We start from the raw sequence: 26996 nt of genomic DNA on the forward strand, positions 1-26996 counted from the left end.
GACTGTGTTCAATTTATTGTGTAACATCTGCTCAAGAAATACTGAAAAAAACAAATCAACTTAAAAAGGCAAAACACTGTAAGAACAAAGCAATTAGAAAAATATACAAATGGAGTAAGCCGTAAGTCAGGGATAAGTGTGACTAGTATGTCTGTAGCAGATCTGTGGTGAACAAATCTATTTAGTATTTACAAGGAGCGGACATGTGACAAAAAAGCAAATCCAGTAAGCCTTTAAATACTACTGTGAAGCATATGTTATTACTTTTTTAATGTATTGCTTAAATGATTAAATAAGTTGTTATCAGTTTTCAATATTTTGTAATGAATTAAATCACATTGAACAAGTGTTTTCATTATTTGGTCCCGCTGCCATAATCTAATGAATCCAACACAACTAAAGGAATGTGCCTTCTTCTCTGAGGAACTGGATCTCTAAGAATAACATATACACAGTAAAGCAGGAGGCACAATACATCTCATTAATAACTTGTTAAAATGAAAAATTCTATAAAGAAAAGAAGAAGAGAAAAAAACAACAAAAATGTCAGTCTTTTTCAATGCAAGAGGTTGAAGCAATGGAACTCGCTGGATGCTTTTAACCACTGACCCCCTGGGTCATTTTTTTGAAGTAGCGTTCAGCCCGCAGTTCCTCAAAGCAGAATTCAGTGGCGCCGCTGAGCAGCAGCTCTTTACAGTACATGCTCTGCTCCTGCAGTTTTCCCGATTCTGCCTCCTTCTGTTGCTGATGGTGTTCCTGTAGTCTCTTTAGAGGAGTTTCCTCTTTGCGGGGTTTACGTGCTGATAAAACTGTGTTCACTGCCGGGTTTATCTTACAAGGAGTCCTAAAGGGGTAAGAAGGAAGATGTCAGATCATATCAGAAGATAAACTCAGATCAGACTTTACTTGAAAATAGTACTTTTATTTTAGTTATTGAATCTCTTCATTTTTTTTAACCAATTGTGTAGTCTATGAAAAAGACCAGAATGATAATGTGATAAATGTCCACAACCCATATCATATTATTTTTTTCTGAACACCGTTCTTACATAGAAATAGATTACAATGACAAGCAGATAATCATCAATAATTGAGAAGTTGTAACAGGTTGTGCTTTACTTAATGATCAAAATTGATAAATTTCAGTGATCGTCATTCATTTCACGAATATGTTGCTTCTTATTATCATGATCTATAATGTGTGATAAAAATGAAATGTTTAGCAAAATAAAGCAACAAATAAAACTGCAGGTAAAAGAGTCTTGTCACTCACATTGTTGGAGGCTCGTCTGACTCCTCAACAAATGGTTGAAACGTGGGTTTGGGAGGCGGTGGGGCCATAATAGTATGTCCGAATTTGGATTTCTGGGGGATCTGTGGTACAGACACATTGAATTAACATCATTAGTTTATACTTCACAAATTTAAATCAACTAACAGAACACCTGCTTGTCTCATACCTTGACCTCAGACCATTTTCCCGGCTTCTGCACGTTCTCCTTTGCCCTGGAAGTGGGAGGGGCCGCCCAAGACTCTAACGTTGGCTCTGAAGGACCAGCAATTTGAGTCTTACTCTCATCAAAGACCACCAACCGCCTGTTTGAAGCATTGCCAAGGACAGGGGCACCAAGTGACTGGATGCCAGTGACTGGAATACCTGTTCACAAAACATTAAAATTAATCACTTAAAAAAATAAAAAAAGATGTTGCTGATATATGTTGGTACAGGAGAACTGGGAATATCAGCTCAATGTTTCTCAACAAATTTTCTTAGTTTACTTCTGATTGAAGATCCAACTCTGTTGATGGGGGCGATGGTCTTTTTCTTTCCTCTGCGCTTGAGGTCAGCAAGAGAAACTCTCTCAGGTTGTTTAGGTTGTTGCTCATCATCACTGTCCTCCTCCACATTCATCATTACCTGTCGGGACACACGTGCCTGCAAAGCCCTATGAATAACAACAGAAAAGATGTTGGTTGTGCTGCTGATATTTATATCAGCAGCACAACCAAAAATTTACTGGATACATTCATACTTGTGAAATTGCAGGAGCTTATCATGCGGCTCTGCACACTTCTTGAATCCTTCTTGGTAGACCATGTCAGCTTTACGACAGTTTCCCTGATCCTCATATTCTTCAGACCAGGCGATGTAGAGGGAAGCCTGTGTCACTCCTATTCCTTGAGCCTGCATGTACCTGTATATGTCCATGGGTTCTGGGCAGTTCTTTGCCTAATGACACACAATACAAATGAATAGCAAAGGTTATTATGTCTACATCCATTTGTCAAAGTAGCAAACCCAGTCAGAGGTTAAAATATTAAACGTACGAATTTGATCCAGAGTTCAACATAGCGAGGGTCTTCGTGATATTTCTTTTCCTCTGTGAATTTGGTCACGGCCCGTTCCAATAGCGTGCCGAGGTGGCTCTCCTTTCCTCCCTGAGGGAAGGTTTGCTCTGTCCAGTTGATATACCTGTAAAAGAGAGAAACATGTGAGGATTAACAATTAAACCTCTTATATTTAAGCGCAACACATGTGAATGCACTTTACTGTTGACATATTTGACTTACCGATCCCAAACATCAAGTGGATCATCTCCTTCATAAATTCGCAGTTCAGACTCAAAGGCCCTGGAGAAACAAAAAGCCAGAAGTCTTCATTTACCCTGAGAACACTGCTGGGAAAAAAGTGTATGACAGAAATGACTTTCACCCATTCTGGGGAATAAAAAATAAATAGATTATCCATACTGTCTCTGCTGGTTGATGGCAGAGCTTAGTCCATCCTGCTGTTGACTGAGCGCCTGATGCAAGACTGATACGTCTCGGCCCCGTCGCAGTGGCTGGATATTTTCTTTGCTTAGCTCCCATTCTACATCTCCTCCTTCTGCCATTGTGGGTATTACAACTGGATTCCTGCTAACACAAAGGCATCAGTGACTCAATATACTATTGTAGTTCATTGTAGTGCTCAAGTTGGCAGAAAACACGTTAACCAAGTTTCTGGAATCAGGATTTAAAAAAAAAAAGTTTTTATAAATTCTCAAGTGCGGTGGTTTAACTGGATTGAAATGTGAGAGTTTGTGGATATAATGCCGAAATTCTTCATAATGGTTGTTTCTGCAGAGAATAATACTTGCTGATATCTAAAACTATCTTGCATATGCTTTGGAGTAGACTGATGGTCTTTTCACTGAATATAATTTGTGTAGAAGATTTGTTTGCTATCATTTAAGCTATTTATCAAGGGAAGTGCTAAATGTTTGTCTCTGTTTTATACAATTGTGAACTGTATATGTAGGGATTTTGTCATGTTGGTCAGACAAGACATTTGAAGAGGTCAGTTTTGGCTTTCTATTATTGTTTTCTGGTATTTCATAATATTAACTAATCAATATAATCTAGAACAGATTAACTGATAAATAACATGATTGTTAGTAACAGCTCTGAATAGTTTTACACTTCATTCCATTCAACCTCGCTGTAGCCTTATAGAGTCAAAAGCTTATGAAGTAGCATCATTATACAAAGTGTGTTATGGCCGGCCTAAAGAGTTTTACTTACCTTATGCTTATAACATGTCGTCTTTGCAGCTCCTTACAGCATTCAGTTAATTGTGAATGTAAACCCTTGTAATGCACGTTCATATCACAACTGTCGCATACACATATTATGCTCAATATAGTAATAATAATTATGACCATTTAAAGCGTTTACTTTGGTGGATGAGCGTTTAAAATGATAAAAGAAATCAAAACACTGCAATCATATCACAGGAGCAACGGACAATTGGCCCAAAGGAGTGCAATGTTAATAACACGTAACAATACTAGCTATCTAATAACGTTATGAATATATGATTTGACATGCGTTCACATTAATGAGTAGTTATAACGTTATGTTTACAGTCCAAAACAGAATGACGGACTCACTGAAATGAGCTATGTGAGGTTGTTTCTAACGTTAATGTGTGTGACGAAGACTCAGCTAACTCGCTAGCTAACGTTAGCTTAAGCTAGGTCGTTTTTCTCGTTGTTCGCGCTATCGGCAACATTTACTCGTCACATGTATAAACAGAAGCGATTATCTACAAACTTGTGGCTTTCCATACCGATTGCAGTTCTCCCGTGTCTCTGTCCAGTCTGTATTCGTTACAGCTCACGTTGTATCGTTGTAACAGCAACACTGTTCAGCGTAGCGTCTGCGTTTCAAACCAGGACCGCGAGACAGTTTGGAGAAAGCTGATTGGAGGAGCCACAAACCGGAAAACGTAGATGAAACTCACATCGCGACTTCCGGAACTGTTCCTGTTTTGATTAGAGCAACGTTGAAAGGTTGAAAATGGGTAGCTAGCAGCGGAATTATTGTTCATAGAGTCTGTTTTCTTTATATATTTACCAGCTAGAGAAATATCAGCGAACTTTAAATTGCCTAGCTCATGGTTATCTACACGTGGCGACATGGACAACCGTTGTTATTGTTGTGCATCAAAGTTCAGTCTGTTCAAGAAAGAGGTAAGACCTTCCTGACTTATATAAATAGCATAGCATGTACATATGTATTCATAGTTATACTTCTTAAACATAGTAACGAAAGTAAATTGTGTGATTTACGTGGCACTATCCTCACAGCAGGGCTGTAAGAGCTGTGGCCGATCCTTCTGCTCCAGCTGTTTGACTTTCAGTGCTGTGGTGCCTCGCTGTGGCAACACACAGCAGAAAGTCTGTAAGCAGTGTCATGGAAATCTGACAAGGTAAAGGTCGAACCGTGCAATATGATATACATATGTTTATAAATTGTCAAAGTAAACGCTGTGATCATTTAATTTTTTTTTCACTTTTAGTGGAGAATCTCCAAACAATGCAGGAAAATGGTCTCCTCCTGAAAATTACAAAAAGTTGGTATATGATCAAATTTAGAAAGAAACTACACTTTGTCAACAATGGCTTCTTGATATTTAAACATTACTGTTTCTTCCATAGACGGGTTGCTGCATTTGAGGCCAAACAACAGGGACAATCGACACAGCTTCCAGCACAAGGAGGCAGTAGAAACAGTAAAGCAGGCTATGTACCAACCAAAGGCCTGTGTAAAGAAGATCAGGCTATTGCTGAAAGACTTCAAAAGCTGAAGGAAGATACTGCACCAAGTAATAAAAAATGAGATTTTAAGCAGCTACCATTTTGCTTGAATCTGACACAGGGTAATAATTATATCTTTTGTCTTGGCAAAAGTCATTGTAAGCTTTTTATATTTTCAACAGAGTCCATCGCCTCTGAGAAAGAGCTAGAATCTCGTCTTGTTGCTCTGAAAACTCCCAGCCGGCCAACGCCTTCTGTAGGAGAGATGGAAGACCGCCTAGCACTTCTACGGGGTCAGACTCCATCGTCTCAAGCTCCTCCACCTGTGAGCTCTTCCCACCTGTTATTTAAATCTTGTGCCTTAAAGTTTGGCTCAAGGACAGCTTAACTTACTTAATGCTATTTAGAGGGACTTTCATGCTAAATAGTTTGCTATGATTGCTTACCAGTATGTGCTTGCTCATCTGTACAGGTGCACCAGCCCCCAGATAACAGGACTCAGACTGAACAAACCAATGATCTGATTACTCAGATGTCAGAGGAAGTTACCATAGACGATCAGCAATCAAATCCTGAATGCAGTAATTATTCATCTTGTTTTTCTCTTTCGTTTTCAATTAATAAATAATGATGCAGTCATTTAATAGTTTTCCGCAGTCATCACTATTATCACAACTACATTATGACAACAAAAGATGACTTCAGCTACAAATATGCTCAGACCTATTGATCCCTGTGCAGGTGTAGATGGCCGTATGAATGATCTAAACAAGGGGGAGGGGGGAACATTGGATGAGAATTTAGAGGAAAACCAGGAGGGAGACAAACAGCTGGAGGCCGAGAAGGCTCGAGTCATGGAGGAGGCCATGGAGGAGCTTAGGAAGGAGCGCCATTCCCAGGATCAGATCCTGGACATGGCCAAGAGGATGGCGCAGCTCAAGGGGCAGGACCCAGATAAAGGTAAGTAACACATAAAGATCATGTTGTACCACTTTCTTAACCTAAATGGACATCCTTACTTTCACATCGGAATGTTAAGAGCTGCGACGGTAAACATTGTGGCTATGACAGAAGAGTGTATGTCCTTTTTGTATTTGTCATTATTGTATTTGTCATGCCACTTCTAGTTACTATGGAGGACATTCAGCATCCTGACAGTGAGGAGGAGACTGAGGAAGAAGCTGTGAGGAGAGTGTTAAAACAGGTCTGGGGCTTAAGGCAAATTGTATACTGTAATGTAGATTATATTACATTCTACCTGATACACTTGTTACTGTTGAGTGCATATCATTGACCAAGATCAGTTTTGTTGGCCACAAGGGGCTGCTATTTTGCTAATTTGTAATGAGAATACAAGGACATGTTTGGAAATTCCTGTATTTCTGATTTTTTTTGTTCCAGCTCTCCGAAGAGGCTGCATTGGATGAGGCGAGTGGCTACAACATACCTTTAGAACACAGTGGACCAAAGAACACAGAAATGAAAAAACAGTCAAAGAAACCGGTACTAAGAAAATACCAAAATACAAATTCATAATGTCTTCAAGTTGTGAGAGAATAACATTTAATGCCTTGTTGATCTGATGTCTCTTTTGAAGACCCAGGCTCCAGGACCCAAGAGTAGGATTTCAACTGCTGCTGTTGCACATCAGCCATCAGACAGTGATGAGGAGGAGCTTCCATGGTGCTGCATCTGTAACCATGATGCCACTATTCGCTGTCACACCTGTGATGGAGATTTATACTGCAACCGCTGCTTCAGGTAGCTTAATAGACATTTATTTTAAGAAGCGCGTTCGAAATTCTGGTTTTGGCTTTATAGTAGAATTTTGCATGGAAATCTTTGCTTTGATGCTTAAGAAAGACGGCGAGGATTTGGAATGCATACCATGACCCAGATAGTTTGTAGTCGGTTGCCATACTGTTGAGCAGCATGGATATAAAGTATTTATTGTGATGAATTATCAATCCACTTTCCATTATCTCCCCAGGGAAGGCCATGATAAATATGATAGGAAGGAGCATCGCACCACAAACTACACGGCGCCAAAGAAGAAGAGGAAGACTTGATAGTGAGATATGCTATAGGTGTTTGCCTTATCAGGCTATGCTCAGTCATCACTGTTAGACTTGTGCTTTAGACTTAAGTGACCTATTATTGTTAATAAAACAGTATCTTAGAAGATTTAAACACTACCTATTATCTAAACATCTGGTACCCCTCATTTTAAGCTCATTTTATCTTGTCCAATCTGCCCAAAGTGGTTTTAATCATGTGTCTGTAAAGAGCTAAAAAAAAGCAACATCTTCTTTCTGTAATTGCTAACAGGGATCTAAATTAACTGAACCAATAAAAAACATTTCTGGCTAAGCAAAGCTTACAAATAGAAGTACACTTTAATGTATTGCAATATATATAATATGAAGAAAAAAGCTTCTATTTCATGCTATTATGGTATTTTAGCAAAACTGCACAGCTTCTGCATACAACGTATTTCAAACTGTTAAAACAAAAAGAAGCTTTAAGTGTTTTCTTTTATCACTTGTTCCGCTGCCCAAAGGCTCATCTTAGACTCACTTTGCACTTGTCACCATTTAATAAAAAAACACAGCACACCCAGAAAGCAGCCACATCACGAGCTTATCTGGTATGATGTACAATCCCAGACTATGGTCAGCTCTGGATTGATTAAGTACAGAGGAGTCAGTGTAAAAGGATTACTGAGGGCTTTGTTTTCTTTTGGCAGACACTGCAGTCACTCATGTAATCTACGTTTAGCTGCAAGTGTGACATGATTGTTGCCTTTATTGTCCTTATGTGCAATTCCATTTCAAAGGATACAAACGTGTCAGGGGCTATGTCACACATTTTTTTGTTTGTTTCATTTTTAACCCTAAATCACTGATATCGCCACTTGCAGTCTTGCACTTTAGATGGCCTCCATGTTAGAGAAGCAAGAGCGGATGTGGGGGCAAACCAAGCAAATTACTGTAATGCAGCCCTCAGCCGAAAGCCCCTCTGCGTATGACAGAGAGATGGCCGGAGTGCAGTTTCATCACTGTGCATTACTGTCAAGCAAACGGGAGGAGAAACCATAATTACACTTTCCTCTGGGGCCTTGCTCCATTAAGGTTTGCATGGAGGACGTTACTGTGTTTGGCTTGTCTGGCCATGTCATATACGCACCACAGACAGGAAATGGAGGAGGATAATGGATGCATACTAAATGGACCTTCCTGCTGCTGATTTCATTGTGTTTACTCCAACATTTGACATGTCAACATCTCTTTTGTTTCCGTCCCTTTGTTAAAAGATTTCTGCTGGCAAACAGAAATTTATATTCTGTGAATGACATGCTGAAAGCCAAGTGACAGTTAAGTCTCTGTTGTCTCTGGGCAGTAGGACATAATCATTATTTCAAGACAAATAAGTGTTTTAAAGCAGTAATAAAGACCAACCATGTGAACAGTTTAATTGGTATTCTGAATTGATGGGTGTAATGGACATGTCAATATTTATTTGTATGTGTGAAATGAATAATACCTGATGATAACAAACTGTGGGTTGCTCACTTTGTTGAGAATCAGATGTTACCCTTTTGATAAGTCATCAACAGCCGTATCTTGAAAATGTTCCATTTTATTTTGACATACAACACTGTTATCAGAACAAAAATATTTATGTACATAAATAGGCAACCAAAAATGTACAGTCTTACACAAAAAAAAGCAGTCCGTCTGAGTAATAGTACAACTTGTATCACATGTGTGCATTAATGTTGTATGGGAAACAAAATGTTGTAGCAGTCTGTCAATTAAAGTGAAATAGTAATTAAAAAAATCTATTCGAAAGCCGACTGCCCTGGTGTTAAGACCGACGCTGACCCGAGAGGGGGTGCAGAGGGCAGGAAGAGTCCCACTCGCATGTTACACCTACTGCATTGGAGATGGGAAGATAAGAGGCTCCACAGTGTCTCATTCCTTTGACCTATATTTATTTCTTCAAGGGACCTGACATTTTGCGTAGACCCTTTATCCTGTAGAGCAGCGCGTTGATAAAGTCCTAAAGAGAAGATGGAGTAACTGTTAAAGACTAGACTCTACAAAACAAGCAAGCAATACATGTTTCGTTAAATAGCTGAATTCTTAATATACTATGTCTCACCTCTTTTGGCTTTCCGCATTCCTGCAACAGCTCCTAACAAAGAAAAGAAAACAAACACATATAGGCTGACTAACAACATTGGGCATTACTTTTTCAGTGCAAACATTGCAACACTGGGTTCCAACAAGGGACAAGTGCTTGTAAACTATGAGCCCACATTGCAAATAGTTAGGTATGTATCCAGGTATCATTGTGTTGAAATGTTCAAACTCTTTGGACTTCATTCCTGGGACACGGATCGTCCGCTATTTGAAGAGCTGCGGTGGCGTGTACCAGTTCCATGAAGCAATAAATGACTGAATGCAGAAATAGCTAGAGATGCAATGTAAAGAGTGACTCAACTTCTCATTGTTTTTATGTTAATTTGCACAATCTTACCTGCAGGCGTGTTCTCTGACCCTCGTCTGTCAACTCCAGGAGTTCATCTATGTCAATCTCTAACTCTGGAATCTCTTCTTCCTTTAAAAGCAGAGAGAAACAAATGTTGAAGGCAGTATTCCTCTGTTACTTTATTGCCCACACTTGTATATCTGCATGCTACAAAAGCTCTATAAGCACCAAATAAAGTGGGCCTGTTACTTGTGGTGGTAAGACTAACCACACCACTGAGCAGTCATCAAGAAAGAAAAGAAAGTGTAAGATGTGATGCAACACAGCAATGATTTCATTGAAGCACAGTACTGTGTACGTTGTTGTATTGTCTGGTTTCAAGAGCTGGCCCCATACTTTTATAGGTAGATGATCACCCAAGTTAGTGTCGGCTGTATTGTTGTATTAAGAATAAACTTTTTTCTTCCATAATCATTTCTCATAACAATGATATGATGGATAATGTGTTGCACACAAAAGCAACGCTGAAGAGCACTGAGGCATGAAGGCAAAAAGGCTCCAGGGGGCTACTTGCAATATGACACCGCGAGATTGTATGGATGGTTTACCCAGCCAGCATTTATCTCAGCCGTTACTGAGAGATTATTTCCAGTTTTAATGGTCTCCAAATAATATATTAATTTTAGCTAGGTTGTCCAATAGGTGAGCCTTAACTAAACAATAGCGCATTGAAAGATTAATGCCAACCTCATGTAACGTTTGCAAAAAAAGACAAAGGGCATAGAGTCGTCAGTTATAAAAATCATTAGAGCAAAGTAATCAAATGATGACAAGCGCTTATCCTCACCTTTTAACTACATTTTCCAGAACAGTGCTCACTGGAGGAATCCTTAACACTAAGATATCTAGAGTCAGCAGGTGGACACTCAATTTTGACAAGTTGAGCCTCTTTTTAAGAGGAATATTTTCCGGTTGGTGAGTTTTCCTGGCTGGTGAGGATGGAGCTCGTACAGCTTTCTGGATGAGCAGAGAGATAATCAATGTGGAAATGCTGAGTGGTGAAATAGATGGGCCCACCTTCAGCATCCCCTGTGCCTCACTCTAATTGATACATGCTGCCAGCGTGGACCCCGTGTGATTCTGCTGATGTCTGCACTACACGTCTGGATGCTTTTTGTTTTTTTGTGTTATGCCCATGCTGTACATTTCTGTATTGTTTTTTACTTTGGGTTACCAGTTTTACTGTGTTAAGCTGGGGATGTGTGTGACGGTAAGACCAAATACTTGTAAATGAATGTTTAGAATTATTTTAATTATTGCCTTGTTCTCCTTACAGTCTTTCTTTTTGAAATATTGTTGGTTGATAAGCAAATTCGCTATAATAGATGGATTTCAGAAGTGCTTATTTGCACGGAAGAATTAATAATATAATCCCCTTAATTGCTTATATATATATATATACATACATATATATATAGATATATATATATGTATATATATATATATATATATATATATATATATATGTATATATATAGATATATATATCTATACTAGTCCTTTTTTTTTAGCTTAAACCTTCCGCAGTCTGCTTGTGACAGGATGACCATGCAGAGCACCACTGAATACCAGTAAGAGGAACATGTGCATTCATCATAAAGAAACAAGATGACCCTTATACTAACCTTTCGGTATTTTTTAGTTTGCTGAGAGTTACCTTCCTTGTTGGAGAAAATAGCATTTTAATAAGGCCTTTGGGCAGAAATCTCTCAGCAGCACTTCTTGAAGTTTAAGAGCAATGGACTGAAGCTAAAGTAAATGTTGGCACTAATGTTGGAATTCATGAACATCGAAGTGGCTCCCGAGGGGTTGCAGTTTTAGACGGGCAATACAGATGCATTCTGGATAAGCAGTTGGATTTTGTGGAGATAAGATGACCTCCACTAGAATTTATGATTCAGCATCAGAAATATTGACAAGTCCATTACACTGACTTTGTTTGTTTAGAACTCACATTTTAGTAAGTGCACATAAATGTTTATATTCATTTTTAAACATGCTTTATTTATTATATTTCAACAATAACTTGTATGTCTTGTCAGTTGGATTTGATCATTTTGTTCGGGTAGTGCTATAAATATACATGACATTTACTCAAATTGCCCAGAGGATATCGATACTGATCGGTCAGCCCATGCACTCCGTTCCACCAGAGATTGCTGAAGTAGTAAGACTGTGACAGCATTGAGTATAGATAATCATGGCATGGCCTCCAGAGATAGTTCCTAATGATTTCAGTGACCCCTGACCCGTCATCTAGGGTCAGGTCTAGTTGTCACCGAGGTCAAAACTTGCCGACCTTTGCAGGTCATACTGGAAACCAAACTGAAAGCCGGAATGTGTGTTTGAAGACGCACTAAATATTCACAGACCATGAGGACCATCAGTACCAGGACAAAAATTAAGTTATGGGAAAAGGCCAGTCCAACATTTATTGAGCAGGTTATCCCAATACCCAGCTCAGTTCCTCAGAAGATGAAGCTCCTTTTTACACTATTACTTCCAGCTAGCCACATTTCCACTGAGTTCATAGCATATTTAAAATGATAGTAAACAGATTATCAGGAAGAAAACTGAATATGTTCATGCTCTACATCAGCTTAGCTTACCAGCTGGATGTAGCTTCATATTCAATGGACAGAGTCTGCAATTTTCTCATAAAATTCAGATAAAAGGGGGCTCTAAAAATATTGAACTAATCCTTTGAAGGTTGAAGACACAGAGTGTCATGCAGTTTTCTAATAGATTATTTTCACTGACCTCTGGCATTGGGAAATACTACAACAAAACACCGGTGGTTCCATTACACACACATGTGTTCGGTATGATAACGTGAAGGAAACCATGCCCAGGAAATGTAGCTGTTTGGAGAAGATGCCTGTGCATGTTTAACTTATCAGACCCTTCCCTTTTCCGTCCAGAGGCACGAGCTGCACACAGATCACAAATATCCATGAACTTCACAGACTGAGTCATGGCACAGTTCAAAGAGGGAAACAAATTCTCCTGTTCAGTTATACCAGAAGAGCGATTTCCAAACTGAAAAGTCCTGATAGGGTGAGGGCTGTTAAACATTTTTAAATCTAAGTGAGAGCTGTTTGTCACACCTCTTTTTGAGTTTATTATTTCTTAAAAGGCGTGAAGTGTGCAACAAAAGCGGCCACTCCAGACCGAGGCAGCACTTGTATGAATTAGAGATGCGGCTAAATAATTCAGGTGGTGACACAGAGGACTGATGGTAAATGCTTCCACGCGGAAGACTCGGAGAAGCAACAGAGTTACCTTCCCCTGAGCCTATGCAAAATTCATGACACTGGCCAGTGAACATGGACGAGCCACGACTGATTCCAGACTAGTGGCTTATGCAAATATCCAGTCAAAGCACTCCTGTTCGTATAGCAAAGATGTAGACTATTAATACTATAAAAGAGAAACTTATCTTGACTCCAATTTAAGATGTCAACCACTATCATGATTAAATCAAAGGCCTTTGTATCTTTCATCATCTCATCAGTCACACTGAGATCCAATCATTCAGCTGAGTGGAGCACGTGCACTTCCACTGTCTGTGCTGTGAATTCATCCTGATATTAGATTATGTTACAACCAGAACACAAAAGCCAATTACTGTGCAAACGTGATATAATAAAAGTCTGTTTCTGGGAAAGATAAAAAGTAGATAAAGCGAGACGTCAAACCTGTTGTCACGTGTCCTGGTTACAACTAATGTAATGTATTCCACCCTCTGCTTTACAAGCACATGATCATATATTTCCACAGGGAAGAACACTTGGATTGTAAATGGAATAAAGCACATGAAGTAAGTATTTAGATGAGAAATATTGTTGCACAATATTAAATATGCCGATAGCAGTCAGCTGCAACTAAAGTGTATTAAAATGTGCCCAGCCAGGCTTAACCTTTATAATCTACTGGTCGACGATAATTGTCTGTCACATAGATTTTCTGTATACGTCCACGTCAGCCAGCCTTTCAGATGGATGTGGATGCAGGCTCACATACTGCTGCATTCATATATACCATATGCAAAGCAGCCCTGCCAGTGTAAGGGGACACAAGACGAAGAGGTGGCTACAGATCGTCTGCAGTCGAGGGGTCTCTGGTGGTTCAAGGATTAAACAAGAACCAGTTTGTCTCTGTCGTCTCCGGCATGAAACGGAGGCGGTGTTGTCATCAGATCTGCATCGTCATGAAGAAGCTCATGCTCCTTAACAGACACCTCAAACTCCACGGTGCCATGCGGCCTCATGTGGGCGAGGAGACATCTGTTGCCATGGTTTCCCCTCAGAGGATGCCAAGCAAATCAATATGGAGCCTCTGACATAATTGGATTGCATCCCACCGTACAGGAGCAGTTATGGAGGTTGGGATGCGTGCGAGAGAGAGAGAGAAAGAGAGAGAGAGAGAAATGATGCCTCGACATAATGCCCTGCTCATATTATACACCATCTATGCAATGGGGCCGTTAATTAGCCCCACTACTGAAATAATGAGTACACATTTTCTCATTAATTCTGTTGATTTTACATAACATATGCAGACCTGCATATCTTAAATACTTTGGAAAATGAAGCCTGCAAAGTTTCTTCAATGTCCAATCACTGTGATCAAATAACCATTATTCATATAGACGCCATCTATGTAGTTTCTATCCTGTACGTATTTGAAGTGCATTTCAAAATAAAAAAGACCCTTGGCTTTCATTTTTCATGCTTTCTCCAGGACTTTATTATTACATTATCACAGTCACAGGGATATTGTTGTTGTGCTTTTTATTGTTTGCCTCATGATGTTACTGATCCTTGAATCTATTCAACTTCACATTGTATACGGTAAATGTGTTGAAGTGATCTCGGTGTTGCATTGTCAACTTGCTTGAAAATGCTTCCTCATGACTTAAATCTGACTTCACATCGTATTGCTATGGTAAAACACCGCTGAGCTACTGCAGGCAGATTCATGACACATGAGGGCTTGAGTGCCCAAAATTGCAGCTATGAAGCAAAGCGACTTGCATCACACTCCTCTTTTAGGTCGCTATAATCTCTCCTACATGACGAATAGCCCCCCACAGGGCCTTATGAGTGGCTCAGTGCCACCCTTGCTCCTTTCCCTTACATTATCCTCAGGCACCTGATATGATGTGCGCCTGAGTGTGTGTGTGTGTGTGTGTGTGTGTGTGTGTGTGTGTGTGTGTGTGTGTGTGTGTGTGTGTGTGTGTGTGTGTGTGTGTGAGCCAGCCCTACCCTACCTCACAGTCAAATAGCAGGTGCAGCTGCCCGTCGATCCACTCCTCGATATCCAGCCTCCTCTGCAGGTCCTTGCGGTTGTATTTGACTGTCAGTTTGCCCAGCTTGCGGTGCGCCGGCACCTCTGTTTTGTCCGTTGCCTGGAACATCACCCTGGACTGGGTGCTGGGATCTGACGCCATGGCTGCCACGGCCTCAGGGGAACCGTGGAAACACACCAAGCTCACACGCACACACACACACACACACACACAGATATACAGACCCACAGGCTCGGACACGTTCGTTTTGCACACCCTGCTCTGTCTCTATCCGGTGTGTTGCGGTTCCCACGCGTATCTCCTATTATCGTGTTGAGTGTTTGTGCTCTCCCTCTCTATATAGCTGGCTCTGACTCTCTGCCTGTCCTCCCTCTCCCTCCCTGAAGCTCACTGTCTTGCTCTCCTTCCCTCCTCCTCCTCTCGCAACACCCACTAGCTGCACTATCAGGAGGATGGTAATGAGATATGCTTTTGTGCGTGTGTGTGTGTGTGTGAGTATGTGCATGCATTTGTGTGTGTGTGCACATGCACTTTATATGGTGTGTGTTTGCTTTTTGCTCTCTTTCTCAGTGGTGTAGAAGGCAAGAGAGCACAGTTCAATTGCAGCAATAAAATCTGGAGAAAGGGCGAGAGGGCATCCACAACAATCAAGTTAGAAGTGGCCGATAAGTGGCATGTGTTACTGACATCACAATATATATATATATATATATATATATATATATATATATATATATATATATATATATATATATATATATATATATATATATATATATATATATATAAATAGTCCCGTTCTTTTATCTCAGATCAAATGATTTGTAGATGCATCGATCATCAGAAACATTGATGTACCAACACACACATTTCCTAACACTCAGTAAAAGTATTCAAACTATTTGTTTCCCCATGGTCAAACGGGTTTGGTGATTGGCTCTTGTGTTTGCAAACACTTCCAACAAAGGCTGGGTCCCCCTGACAGGTGAGCCAGGGTTCCTCTGGTGTGATGGCTGCCTTGCCCTTTATAACAGGCATTATCAGGTGTACGTTTAATAAGCCTTGAAGTCAAATTGGCATCCTCGGTTACGCTCCCATGAATAATGGATGAGTAGGAAAGCACTATTTACGGCTGTCTAGAAGTCAAATGTAAAAACAAAAGTTCTGAAACCATCATTGTTTGTGAAGTCAAATATCAACAGCAGCACATAAACCCACTGTCAAAAAAATCATAGTTGTACCTGCAGGTGCCAAATTATTAGCGTTGAGACCACAGAGACAATGGGCTGCAGAGTTTCCACAGATCCTATTACGATATGAATAATGGGGTTCAGTTTTTTGTTTTGGCAGAGACTATCAATCAGCTGCAGCCGCGCGTGTTCGCCCACTGATGCACCGTCTGTTACAAACACTGAATTATTGAGTGCTTCTAGCAGCTCACCTTTCCAGACAAACAAATTCATTCATCTCGTCTTATGCTGCTTGATCGGGTTGAAAAAAAAAAGATAAAGGGGGACATACACAGAGAGACCTGTGTCAGGTCTTCTCACTTTGTACCTGGCCAGGTGGAGCTTTCTATGTGAGGGAGACGTCAGTGAGTTTGACCTTTTCTGCGTCATGATGCAAGATCTCATTGACAGGATACTACAATTTGTTATTTAAAAATAAATAAATTGTTCTGCGGCTGAATATGTCTGGGATTGTGTGTGAGTCAAAAATTATGATTTCATAATTTCAGCAACCATTTCCTGCTTCCTGTAGTCTAAATGGTTGACTTCATGACTCATCACATGCTGTAATTGGATGAGTCAACGCATGAATCATCAGTTCAACTACTATCGCTAAAAGACGATTGGGGTCAATGCTAGTTTAAATCATAACTTGTGTTAATGAATATACTGTATGGGAGAAAAGTCATCTGTCAAAGATAATGTTTTACAATGTTTTGAGATTATTTCTTGTGCTCCCCTCTGCTGCTTCCTCGGCTGTAGACGGGTTCATACTGCCACCTTCTGGAACTTTTTTACAAGACTCACTTTCTTGACTGACCACTGGAGATATTTGTTTGTGTGACGTAGCGCATATAAAAAACAGGTTGCGTGCTTCTTTTTCTTGTCGCTATTTTTTTGTTTATATTTTATGGTTGTCGGTTTTTTGTTACCTTATTGATGGTTTTATGTTTATGCTGTGATAAGTGATTGTATTTCATTTCTGTCACAAATAGAATAATTGATATTATTTTTACACATTAAAATGGGTTATGATGTAAAGTATTTTAATCTAATACTAATCAATTTAGTTACACCTAACACATTTTGCCTTTTTTATTCAACATGATCGTGCTGTATTTAGTAATCTATGTACATTATGTGTTCATTATGTATAGTGGGTACAGTATTCCCATTGTCCTCCAGTAGCTGTATGACTGGACTAATTCCTTAGGACTTCTTCACAGGGGAAGTCCATTATGACAAAAATAATGAAAAATGTGCCAGTGTTTGAGGTACACAAATAAAACGTGTGTACCTGGTAAATCAATAACAATATGGACAAAAGAAAAAAGGCTATTCATAATTTAAATAGCATAAAACCAGGGTTCTTGGGTGCTTCACAGTTTAAAGTTTAATATAATGTAAGTTTGTACCAGAGAAGGAAAAAAAACATATACATATTCTGAATTCAGGTTGAATAGAAGACTAAAAATGAGGTGTATAGAAGCAGTTTCCTCTTCATAAAAGTCCATCCCCCTTGCCACAATGTGACACAGTTCTAATGTGTGAGTGTGTTAACACAAGTGGAGCTTCTCGTCCACACAGCGCTGTCCTGGTTGTGTTGTATTTGCAGCCAGAAGGGAGCGGCATCTCAGGTGTGGAATTTCACTTCCTGTATCTCTCAGGTGATTCACCTGAGCAATGTCGTCGGTCGCTCAGGGCTTCTTGTCGACATCAAACGTGTGAGTTTCAGAGTCGGACAGGATCAGATTTGCTCAGACAGCGTTTGGGGACGTGCTGAACCATTTTCTGGAGAAGTAGGAGCTGAAGGTTGATTTGAGAGACGACGCACAGTGTTTAGACCTTTTGCGGCCTAAACACTCGTAGGAAAAACACGGACATTGTTCAACAGCGAGTGGTATCTTTTTTTCTCTACTGTCGTAACAAAAAAAAGGGGATCTCTGGATTTGTAACTTTAGTGGAAAACTTCACCGGACATAAACAATGAAGTCACTCCTCAGAGGACAATGGGGCGCGTGTGCGCTCCTGCTCCTGGTGCTGCTGGACTCCACCTGTGGCCAGCACACTGGTGAGATGTGCTTAGCCCAATTTAAAAAAGGTCGAAACGACTTCGTCCTCGACGCGGACGAGTCCGTGAAAGACGGAGCGACGTTCCTTTCGTCGCCGCAGTTGGATCGATACAAAGACTGCGTGAGCGCCTGCTGCAAGGAGCCGCAGTGCAACGTCGCCTTCATGGAGCGAGGGGCCGAGGACGGCACGGTCCAGTCCTGCTTCCTCTTCAATTGCCTGTACAAGAAGCAATACGTGTGCCGCTTCGTCAGGAAGACGGGCTACATCAACTACATCCTGGACTCTGTTTACGAGAGCTACCTCGAACTGGATGTTCCCAAAAGTAAGACGACTCTTGAAACGCATGCTAATTATTATATATTAGCTGTGTTTTTTTCGTTTTTTTTAAAATAAAACATAGCCATGTCGAGATGAGTTTTACAGTTTGGGGCCCTCGTATAATGAAAGGGATCATAGTGTGTGTTGAAAATAGTTATTATGTCGTGCGTTCTTCCTTTTGAGCTTCCGTCTACAAAAGAGAAACATCTATAGTGTGTAAGTTGACCTTTTATTGGGTCTATATGTCTCATTTACTGAGGAAAATTAAATCAAGGATTCAGATAATATCTTTAAAACTTTTTTTTAAGTTTGAATGTGTATATGTGAGGCCACCGGCTCATGACAGAAACCCTCAATATACATGTTCACACACGCCAGATCATGATGGCCCCTATTCAGATTCAGGTTTCCTCTGTAAGTCCAGGTGTGACTCCAACTGTTTTTGGATCTGTCGTTGTTGCTCACCTGTCCCATGGTCCTGTCCAGATGACGCCGACCGTCCCCCGGTGGCATTTGGAGGCCAGGACCGGGTGGTCCAGCCCCAGGACACCGTGACATTGAACGGCATCGGGAGCAAAGATGACCAGGGGGTTGTGTCTTACCAGTGGCAAATGCTCACCACTTATCCGTATGCTGTCATTGAGGTGAGTAAACTCACTGTAACACAAACCTGATCCCTCCTGAATTCTTTGTAAGAGTTTGACATCCTCTTGAACTGTTCAGTGTCTGATATTCCTTTTTTAAATGTCCTCTGTATGCTATTTATTTGTACCTGTCACTACATGGAAAGCCAACATTAGTGGTTAATAAGAAACCCCTGTCTGTCCATGGCGTGTAGAAAACCAACTTTGAGGACCAGATTATCGTGTCCAACCTGACATCTGGAGTGTACAAGTTCCAGCTCAAAGTCACGGATGCCATCGGCCAGTCAGACTCGACCAAGGTCACCGTGCTGGTCCTGACCCCGGAGCAGTCTGAGCGTGAGTGTCTGAGCCCAGCACCATCCGAACACATTCATTCATTCAGGACATCTGTTTTAGTGGCGTTTTCTTAGAATGCACGGGACACAGTTTGGTCATGTGTGCCAAAACTTGCAAGACATTAGTGTCACACTGCAAGTCTTGCTTTATAAATGAAATCTAAAATCAGAAAAGGCTGCCTTAGTTTTCATAGTTTCTCTGCAGATATTTGCTCACGTGGGGCAAGTGGACAGAAGAAATAGTTGAGTAGTTGAGTTTCATCAGTTAACATGAGTCATGTGTCCACTGTGTTTGTTGACACTTCTTTGCTCTGCGTCACCTGCATTGTAGTCAATGTTGCAACAAGGGCCTTGCATTTTTGATATACATTGTTAAATTCCATAAGCCTTTATATTTTAGTCAAATTATTGACATGGTGATTTTTTTCTTCTTCTTCTTCTTAACACAATAAAAAAATCTTAAATTCGGGAACGGGTTGTAACTGCTGTTATATGAATGCTGAGTATTTTTGTTTTGTTTTAGACGTTTTTTTTCCAAAGGAACTCAATCTATTGTTTGTTCCTGGTAGTTGCTAATCAGACATGTCATGACATGCTCACCTAATTCCTGTGGAACTGAATGACGAAACAGCGCGATGCTGTGAGAAGATTAGACCAGATTAGTCTCTTCTCGAGAAACTAACTGAAACCGAACCACAGCAAAATGGAATAATGCCATCGTGCTGTGGCAAGGCGTTTTGGTAAAGGCAATCTCCTTCTGTCACATAAAGCATCCGTGCTGCTTCTCTTTAAACACGACAGAGACAGTTGTGGTGAAGCTGTCTTGGCACATTTAGTTTCTCCCGAAAGCGGAAGTGAGTAGTGCGATTAGCTTTTACTGCTCCCCCGGTACCGTCCCACTCTATCCACCCCCAACTCAACAAAACCTGTCTGTCTGGTTTCAGCTTGGGTTACAACACAAACAACATTTCAGTCACCACTGTGTAATCCTCCTGCGTTGATTATAAGATGTCTCAATCAAACGCTCTTTAAACTTGTGGCTGTTTATTTGCAGCTCGTTGGTTGATTGACTGAAGGACAAGAAAACACTTTTAACCTTTCCGTGGCTCAGCTACTAATTAACCGCTTGTGTCCTGAATAATGTGAGGAATGTGCTCCTGTGGAATATGCATGAGCATGGCAGAGACTACATGTCAGTGCTGCCACATTTACACAATACCGAATGAATGGTTTGAATGGAAACTAAACCCATTCATGAATGACAGACAGACAAGATGACTTGAGAACTTGGTCATGAAGGTGTAAGTAACAGTTCCTGGTTTAATTCTGCAGTCAACATGTGATGTCTTTAAACGACTGGTGTCTATGAGCCGTCTAGTCATACTTAGAATATGTATTTTAGACCACATGCAGACTATTTGCATTGTCTTCTCTAACCTCAGTGTCTGGAGAAACAAAGCCACTATGTTGTTTCACTTCTCTATCAAAGACAGCTGCATGTGTAATTGTGTGTCTGTCTGCTCATGAGACGGACACCAAAAGTAGGAAGGTGTCGTCTGTGAGACTATTACAAGTGTTACATTGTTATGCGTCTTATGAAGTCAACTTATACATTAAATCGGTGTTCTGCAGCCTTTGGGGTCATTACTGTGCTGAAGTACAAAAAACAACTTTTTTAATTTCCAACTATATTTTGCCATCAGCTATCCCACTGATGCGTAATTGTTGCTCTGCTAACGAAACCATGTACGAGACATCGCAGTGTGTAGGGGGGAATTAAATCATTAACTCACTGTAGTGGAGGAACCTTTTACTTACCCTTGTATATTTTGGCACTAGTACTTTCAGAACATTCCATAAGAAAAAACATGTTGTCGTAAAGAGCAGTCAGAAGAATAGGATCCAGCCGTATCACAAACTGTGCACTTCCTCTGGAGAAGCGTTCAGGTGCTTGGAAACAGTAACCTTGACCTGGGCGCGGCCAAGTCCTGACCCAAAGGGAGGCTTCGAGCGAGAAAACCAGAGTATGGGCCGCAGGCCAGGATAACATCACGCAGACACTCTTATCTAAGAACAGATTGGCGAACGTGGTCAAAAACAAATGACGAGAACTATGTAATGAGAGGGAAGGTGGAGGCTTTGACTGCTCACGTTAATATGTTTATCACAAAGGTTTTGGGGTTTTCTAGTGAGTTGGTTAAGACACACGAGAGGGAATGCTCGTTGTCTGGAAGACCGGGACCAACCCAAGTTTATTTGTAAATCTGTCGGTGTTATGAGTAAAGTTGACGGGGAGTAAGAACCTGCATTCAGTCTCTGCTGTGATCTGTGCTTCGTTGAGTTACTCAGGGCCATCTGATACAGACATTTTTTGGTATCTTAAATCAGATCGTTACCACATGACTTATTGCTGTTTGAGCATCAGGACACTCTTTAACTGCAAGAGACAGAACATTATTTACTGTGAATAAAACCTAATCCTTTATTTTGTGACCCACCAGACCACTGTATGGCTCCGATGAAGATCGGGCCGTGCCGCGGCGCCTTCCCTCGCTGGCATTACAACGCCGCCTCAGAGAAGTGTGAGGAGTTCACGTTCGGGGGCTGCAGGGAGAATCTCAACAACTATCTCAACAAGGACGAGTGCACCAACGCCTGCTCCGGCTCAGGTATCTGTGCCATGAGCTTTTATACTTGACTTACCTGTGGTGTCGCGTTTCTATTTTCACACCAATGACATCAGATATGAAGGAAACAGGCTTTTAATGATACAATGAATATGGGTATGGGTTGTGTGTTGCTTTCAGAATGAATCTCTTTGATGCCGCTAATGTCAGAAATGTTCAAATTTGGGTTAGGATGGCATTAACACTTTTTTATTCAGGGTGGGGAAAAAAAAGTGGCCAGTGAAACATTAGCTGGAATGGCAAAAATTAATGACTAGGAAAAGTTTGACCTTGTGCAATAAGCCTGGCTCTTTCCGAAGGCAACAGGATCTGCCCTCTAGAACTCAATCCAAACAAAACAACACCTCTTCACTAGACCAGTAGCTTTTTTTGTCTTCTTTTCATTTTCAACAAGTGATTGAATTTTAATTTAACTTTTGTTTTTCTTTCAGAAAAAACTGGTAAAACTGGCAGAGGTTTGCCAATTCCTGATTCTCACGGTAGGTGAACTCTGCCATGTATTTTACCTTCTGACACAATTTTCTCGCCTCCATTAACCAGCTGATATTACAAAGGTGACAATTACCGCTGTGTTTGTGTGCCACAGCGGAAAAATGCGGTACCAAGTGCAAAGAGGAGGAATTCACCTGCACAAACGGCTGCTGTTTGCATAAGGGTCTGGAGTGTGACTCGACTCCACAGTGTAGCGACGGCTCAGATGAGCAGAAATGCGATGAATGTGAGCAGTGACTACTAGGCCTCATTTTCATACAGGCTCATGGAAATATAGAAGCAGCAATGATTAAAAAACTAATAAAGGAAAGTTCTCCATAAAAGATGTGCTAACCTCACTTATGTCCTGTGTGTGAACATTAGTGAACAAGAATTTTCGGCGTCTGCTGGAGATTCCAGTGAATGAACAAAAAGGTTATTTTTTCTTTTTTATTGTTTCCAAATCTTTTGGCACGAGGCTTTTTATCACTTAGGGTTTGTCGTTATTGTATACCTTTGCCATCTGTTAATACTCTACCTACAATCTCACCTCTCCTGCCCTTTTATTGTTGTTCACAGTGCGCTGCACAGAGCTTCCTGACACGGGGAACTGCAGGGACAGTCTAACCAAGTGGTACTACGATCCCCTCCAACAGAGCTGCTTCCGCTTCAACTACGGTGGCTGCCAAGGGAATGAGAACCGATTTGACACCAAGGAGGTCTGTCTTAAATTTTGCCGTGACGTAACAGGTGAGTTGTTGCTGACATCAGGATTTTTCTGATATTTGCATACTGCTAAATGGTCATCCTTTTTGTACAACTTAGTTGTACATTGTACAAACGCATGAGGCACATGAAGATCGCATAATTTACTCAAATCCAAATTAAAACGGAGAATTTTTTTATTTATCAGAAAGTTTTGCTGCTATGGTTAATGTCCAAAACTGAAATTAAACTACTGCAACATTTTAAAATGTGTTATGATTACTCCTTTTTCTTTCCCCTGGTGATATGGCAAGGCTGCCTGAATTTTCCATATTTCATTTTTTCATATCGTTTTTACTGCCCATTATAAATGCGACAATGTTTTGGATTATAATGGAGAATAGCTGCAGTACTCTTTGACAAGAGGCAGAGTTGTGTTCATGGCTTGTTTCTGCTGCCCTCAAGTGGCCAATAATGTATTTCCCCTCAAAGCAGACTCTAGATTTCTGTTTGATAAGAAACTTTTTTCAGGTTTTGTTTGTCACCTACAACATAAGAAATCTCAAGCCATAGCCTGTCTTTGTTCTTTATTTCAGAAAAGGATGTGTTTGCAAGAGAGAAGGGATTCCAAGGCATAATTGCTGAAGGCCAAACGGGTATGTTTTTTTTATGATGGTTTCATTTTAGACTAAATCATAAGCTTTAATAATACTTATGAGATCTATACAGCTCCATCAGCTTTGACTTCCTTTTTCTTGCTACATAGTAATTAATCTGCAGTTTCCTCCAGCGCACTTCTCCAGTTCACTGAGTTTCTGAATGCACCATTTCTTTTCATGCGGTGTTCTCGAATGCCTTTTTAAAATGCGTTTTAATTTATTTAACAGGTATTATAGCTATAGCTGCCCTCCTGGGTGTTGCTATCTTCGTCTTGCTATGCGTCCTGGTGTACTGCCTCATGAAAGGCAGGAAGAAGTCTTCGCAGCACCACCGAGTGCCCGTCAACACTGTCCCGGTCAGCTTGGAGGACAGAGAGCGTCTGGTCTACAACAGCACCACCAAGCCCATCTGATCCTTCAGTTCTCACCTTTGACCCCCATCGTGGTTGTGAATTATACTGGTTGTGGATACAGTTGTTGTTCACTGAAACAATGTCCATTGACTGAGTTTGAATGCAGGAGGGGATGTGTTTTTATTTTGTCCATATATGGATGTATTTTTTTATGGGTGATGTACATAGAAGGCTGAATGTCTTCAGTGATGATGAAATGTGATGTTATATTTTGACTTTTAGCTTGATTTTAAATGCAGTGGCCTGTTAAAATGAATTGCTGGATATTAGTTTGTACTCAGGTTGAAGGACAGTGAAGGATTGTCTTTAGTTTGGATGTAGATTGCCACTGGATATCATTGAATCAGGTTAAATTTCTAAATATGTTATACTTTGTTGTATTGGCTTCCTTTTTAAACAATCTGGTTGCTCTTAGTGAACAGCTCTTTTTGAAATAAAGTCAATTCAAAAGTTAACTCCTGAATTGTCCCTAGCTCCACATTGGTCCGTTACATAAGAGTTTAGACTCCTGTGCGTCCGTTTTAGAGCTCTAGAAATCTTTGTTGATATGTAATGTTATATGGAAATCCCTCAAACTTCCCCATATCCTGCCTCGCCAGATTCTTCACTGGTTTAGAAACCATTGTTACATTGGACTACACATACATGCATAATGTTGTACATAATGTTAGAATTTTAAGAAAGTCATATTTTACTTCAGTTTTTTTTTGTCAATGATTTTTACAACATGCTTTAAGAACGAGCATAATGGGAACATCAAGTAATGCTTATTAATCCTTTTAAAAAGCCTTCTAGTTGTGTTTTTGTACAAATGAAATGATATACGTTTCTATGACTTTAACAGTATCATATTGTTTATTCTAAATAAATATATTAAATCAAAATTTACTCAGGAGTGTTTTTTTCTGTAACATAGGTACTATTCAAATTCGTCATAGGTTCTTTAATACGCTGGTTGTATTTTTTAACTTATGGAATATTGTATATACATCCTTTATAGGTGTATTATCCAGAAAAATGATCTTTATTACCAGCAGGTGGCGACATAGGTTTATTATATATTTAACTCTGCAGCCTTGTGCAGCTAAATCAATTTAATATGAGCTACACAAACACACATTTTATTTTAAAATCCACGTCTTAATTATAATCAGGATAGCGCAGCTGTAAGGAAATAACGGTGCACATCGTAGGCCTACTGCAGCGAGTTCATTCTATAAGACTGTAGCCTATAAATGACAATACGAGCTGCATTTTCACATTGTGCTGACTCCTTCAGAGAAGTCGTCCAGCATATTGCTTTCTTCACAGTCTGCATTGGGCAGAGAGGGGGTTGTGCAAAGCAAACGCGCCCCTCTCTATTTAATCATCCCCACATAAATTAGCACCCACCCAATTGATTCACTGAAGCCCTCCTTTGTGAGCCCCCCCGTCAACTGACCTGACCGTCATAAATGTAATTGGCAGAGTTACAATTTATTATGTCCTTTCACAAGCCTGTCATTGGATTGGAAACGTATTCTCGTGGGAGTGGAGGTCAAGAAACCTTAAAGGGGAAACATTCTGTTGAAAACATTTTAAAACGGTCTCATAGTGAACAAAATCAGCAAACTATGCCGGCCAGATGTTAAGATGTGGGAATACTTTTGACACTCACCAAACAGACACTGACCTGTCAAAAACAGGCGGTCCTTTGTTCCATTCACGTACTCCTCGTAAATTATAGACTCTTAAGACAGGTTGCTTTTCATTGATAGTTTTCTCGCTCATCTTAAAAAAAAACCTTCTAAAAAATAAATAAATACGACTGTCTAGTATGCACGGAGTGTTTCATTTCCGCACGTTTGTTTATTTTGTTGGAGTCACAACTCTTAACCAAATAACATCCAAGTTTAAAAAAAAAAAAAAAAACATCCAAGTAGTAATTTTAATTTGTAATTCACTTGGAGGGTCACATTGAGCAATAACATACTTCAGTTTTTACCACTTACATCGAAGAACAGCCAGAACTCGGGGATATTCTCATCATTGTCCGGTGTTGGACGTTCACTATCAATTGCGATATTTCCGACAGGTCCTGAACGCAGCATCAGTTCTTCGCAGTTCTTCAAAGATGCAGCAGTGCTGGTGGAGGCACGCAGTACAGGCGGGTGACCTGCGCTGGGACGAGAGCGTCTGAGCGGATTTTAACATGTGAGAAGAAAACAACAACTGTCAGAGTAACTTCAAGACCCACGCCAAGGATTTGCAGAGAAACGTTTTATTATTATTATAATTTTTTTTTACCGAGGACAATAGTCGTCGGAAGGAAAGAAGTTGGCTAATCCGGTACGTGAACTGCTTTTGGACAACTTTACCAAATCTTCGCAAACTCAACGTTAGCTATGACGCCAGTTAAGCTACATGTGACAGTAATGCACCTTCTGTGTTTATTCTGTCGATATTGATTGTGTGTTATTATGGGCCGGAAATTGGGGTTGGCGTTGTCCCGGCGCGTGTTGATCTGTCGTTAGAAA

General features: G+C 40.4%; 4 protein-coding genes across 5 annotated transcripts; 2 read left to right on the forward strand and 2 right to left on the reverse strand.

Moving 5' to 3' along the window:
* Positions 1 to 4229, reverse strand: bub1bb (BUB1 mitotic checkpoint serine/threonine kinase Bb). Of its 2 annotated transcripts, none has more exons than XM_068580535.1 (9): positions 4112 to 4229; positions 2752 to 2919; positions 2572 to 2631; positions 2329 to 2473; positions 2034 to 2230; positions 1780 to 1946; positions 1461 to 1657; positions 1274 to 1374; positions 1 to 844 (listed from the first exon to the last, which is right to left on the reverse strand). In XM_068580535.1, the coding sequence occupies exons 2-9, from the start codon at positions 2892 to 2894 to the stop codon at positions 598 to 600; spliced, it is 1257 nt and encodes a 418-aa protein (XP_068436636.1). In that variant the 5' UTR covers positions 2895 to 2919; positions 4112 to 4229; the 3' UTR covers positions 1 to 597. The 2 variants fall into 2 exon arrangements, with proteins under 2 accessions (XP_068436636.1, XP_068436635.1); XM_068580534.1 differs by having other exon boundaries at positions 2752 to 2916; positions 4112 to 4224.
* A 61-nt stretch (positions 4230 to 4290) lies between these two features.
* On the forward strand, positions 4291 to 8909 carry zfyve19 (zinc finger, FYVE domain containing 19). The gene is made up of 11 exons (XM_068580533.1): positions 4291 to 4514; positions 4632 to 4753; positions 4844 to 4897; positions 4983 to 5149; positions 5264 to 5406; positions 5554 to 5662; positions 5823 to 6041; positions 6209 to 6285; positions 6483 to 6584; positions 6679 to 6842; positions 7072 to 8909. Exons 1-11 carry the CDS (start codon positions 4461 to 4463, stop codon positions 7148 to 7150), a joined length of 1290 nt encoding a protein of 429 aa, XP_068436634.1. The 5' UTR covers positions 4291 to 4460; the 3' UTR covers positions 7151 to 8909.
* On the reverse strand, positions 8555 to 15362 carry ppp1r14d (protein phosphatase 1 regulatory inhibitor subunit 14D). Its single transcript, XM_068580537.1, has 4 exons — positions 14908 to 15362; positions 9624 to 9704; positions 9246 to 9278; positions 8555 to 9143 (listed from the first exon to the last, which is right to left on the reverse strand). Exons 1-4 carry the CDS (start codon positions 15085 to 15087, stop codon positions 9075 to 9077), a joined length of 363 nt encoding a protein of 120 aa, XP_068436638.1. The 5' UTR covers positions 15088 to 15362; the 3' UTR covers positions 8555 to 9074.
* A 2463-nt stretch (positions 15363 to 17825) lies between these two features.
* Positions 17826 to 25281, forward strand: spint1a (serine peptidase inhibitor, Kunitz type 1 a). The gene is made up of 10 exons (XM_068580456.1): positions 17826 to 18570; positions 19053 to 19210; positions 19405 to 19546; positions 22047 to 22214; positions 22664 to 22711; positions 22819 to 22950; positions 23088 to 23138; positions 23283 to 23453; positions 24005 to 24064; positions 24296 to 25281. The coding sequence occupies exons 1-10, from the start codon at positions 18162 to 18164 to the stop codon at positions 24478 to 24480; spliced, it is 1524 nt and encodes a 507-aa protein (XP_068436557.1). The 5' UTR covers positions 17826 to 18161; the 3' UTR covers positions 24481 to 25281.
* Positions 25282 to 26996: the final 1715 nt, after the last annotated feature.

Source organism: Clinocottus analis, unplaced genomic scaffold (genome assembly GCF_023055335.1).
Source record: "Clinocottus analis isolate CAN_PGR_092001 unplaced genomic scaffold, fCliAna1.0.p SCAF_17, whole genome shotgun sequence".
Classification (NCBI taxonomy): Eukaryota; Metazoa; Chordata; class Actinopteri; order Perciformes; family Cottidae; genus Clinocottus; species Clinocottus analis.

Coding starts and splice junctions, on each gene's coding strand:
- spint1a (XM_068580456.1), top strand. CDS start 18,162: ATGAAGTCACTCCTCAGAGGACAATGGGGCGCGTGTGCGCTCCTGCTC. Junction 23,139..23,282: donor TCCAGTGAATGAACAAAAAG/GTTATTTTTTCT, acceptor TGTTGTTCACAG/TGCGCTGCACAGAGCTTCCT. Junction 23,454..24,004: donor ATTTTGCCGTGACGTAACAG/GTGAGTTGTTGC, acceptor TCTTTATTTCAG/AAAAGGATGTGTTTGCAAGA.
- bub1bb (XM_068580535.1), bottom strand. CDS start 2,894: ATGGCAGAAGGAGGAGATGTAGAATGGGAGCTAAGCAAAGAAAATATC. Junction 2,474..2,571: donor CCACTTGATGTTTGGGATCG/GTAAGTCAAATA, acceptor TCTCTTTTACAG/GTATATCAACTGGACAGAGC. Junction 1,658..1,779: donor AGTTGGATCTTCAATCAGAA/GTAAACTAAGAA, acceptor TTTTGTGAACAG/GTATTCCAGTCACTGGCATC.
- zfyve19 (XM_068580533.1), top strand. CDS start 4,461: ATGGACAACCGTTGTTATTGTTGTGCATCAAAGTTCAGTCTGTTCAAG. Junction 4,898..4,982: donor CCTCCTGAAAATTACAAAAA/GTTGGTATATGA, acceptor TTTCTTCCATAG/ACGGGTTGCTGCATTTGAGG. Junction 6,585..6,678: donor AAAAACAGTCAAAGAAACCG/GTACTAAGAAAA, acceptor TCTCTTTTGAAG/ACCCAGGCTCCAGGACCCAA.
- ppp1r14d (XM_068580537.1), bottom strand. CDS start 15,087: ATGGCGTCAGATCCCAGCACCCAGTCCAGGGTGATGTTCCAGGCAACG. Junction 9,279..9,623: donor GTCAGAGAACACGCCTGCAG/GTAAGATTGTGC, acceptor TTTCTTTGTTAG/GAGCTGTTGCAGGAATGCGG. Junction 9,144..9,245: donor AATGCGGAAAGCCAAAAGAG/GTGAGACATAGT, acceptor TCTTCTCTTTAG/GACTTTATCAACGCGCTGCT.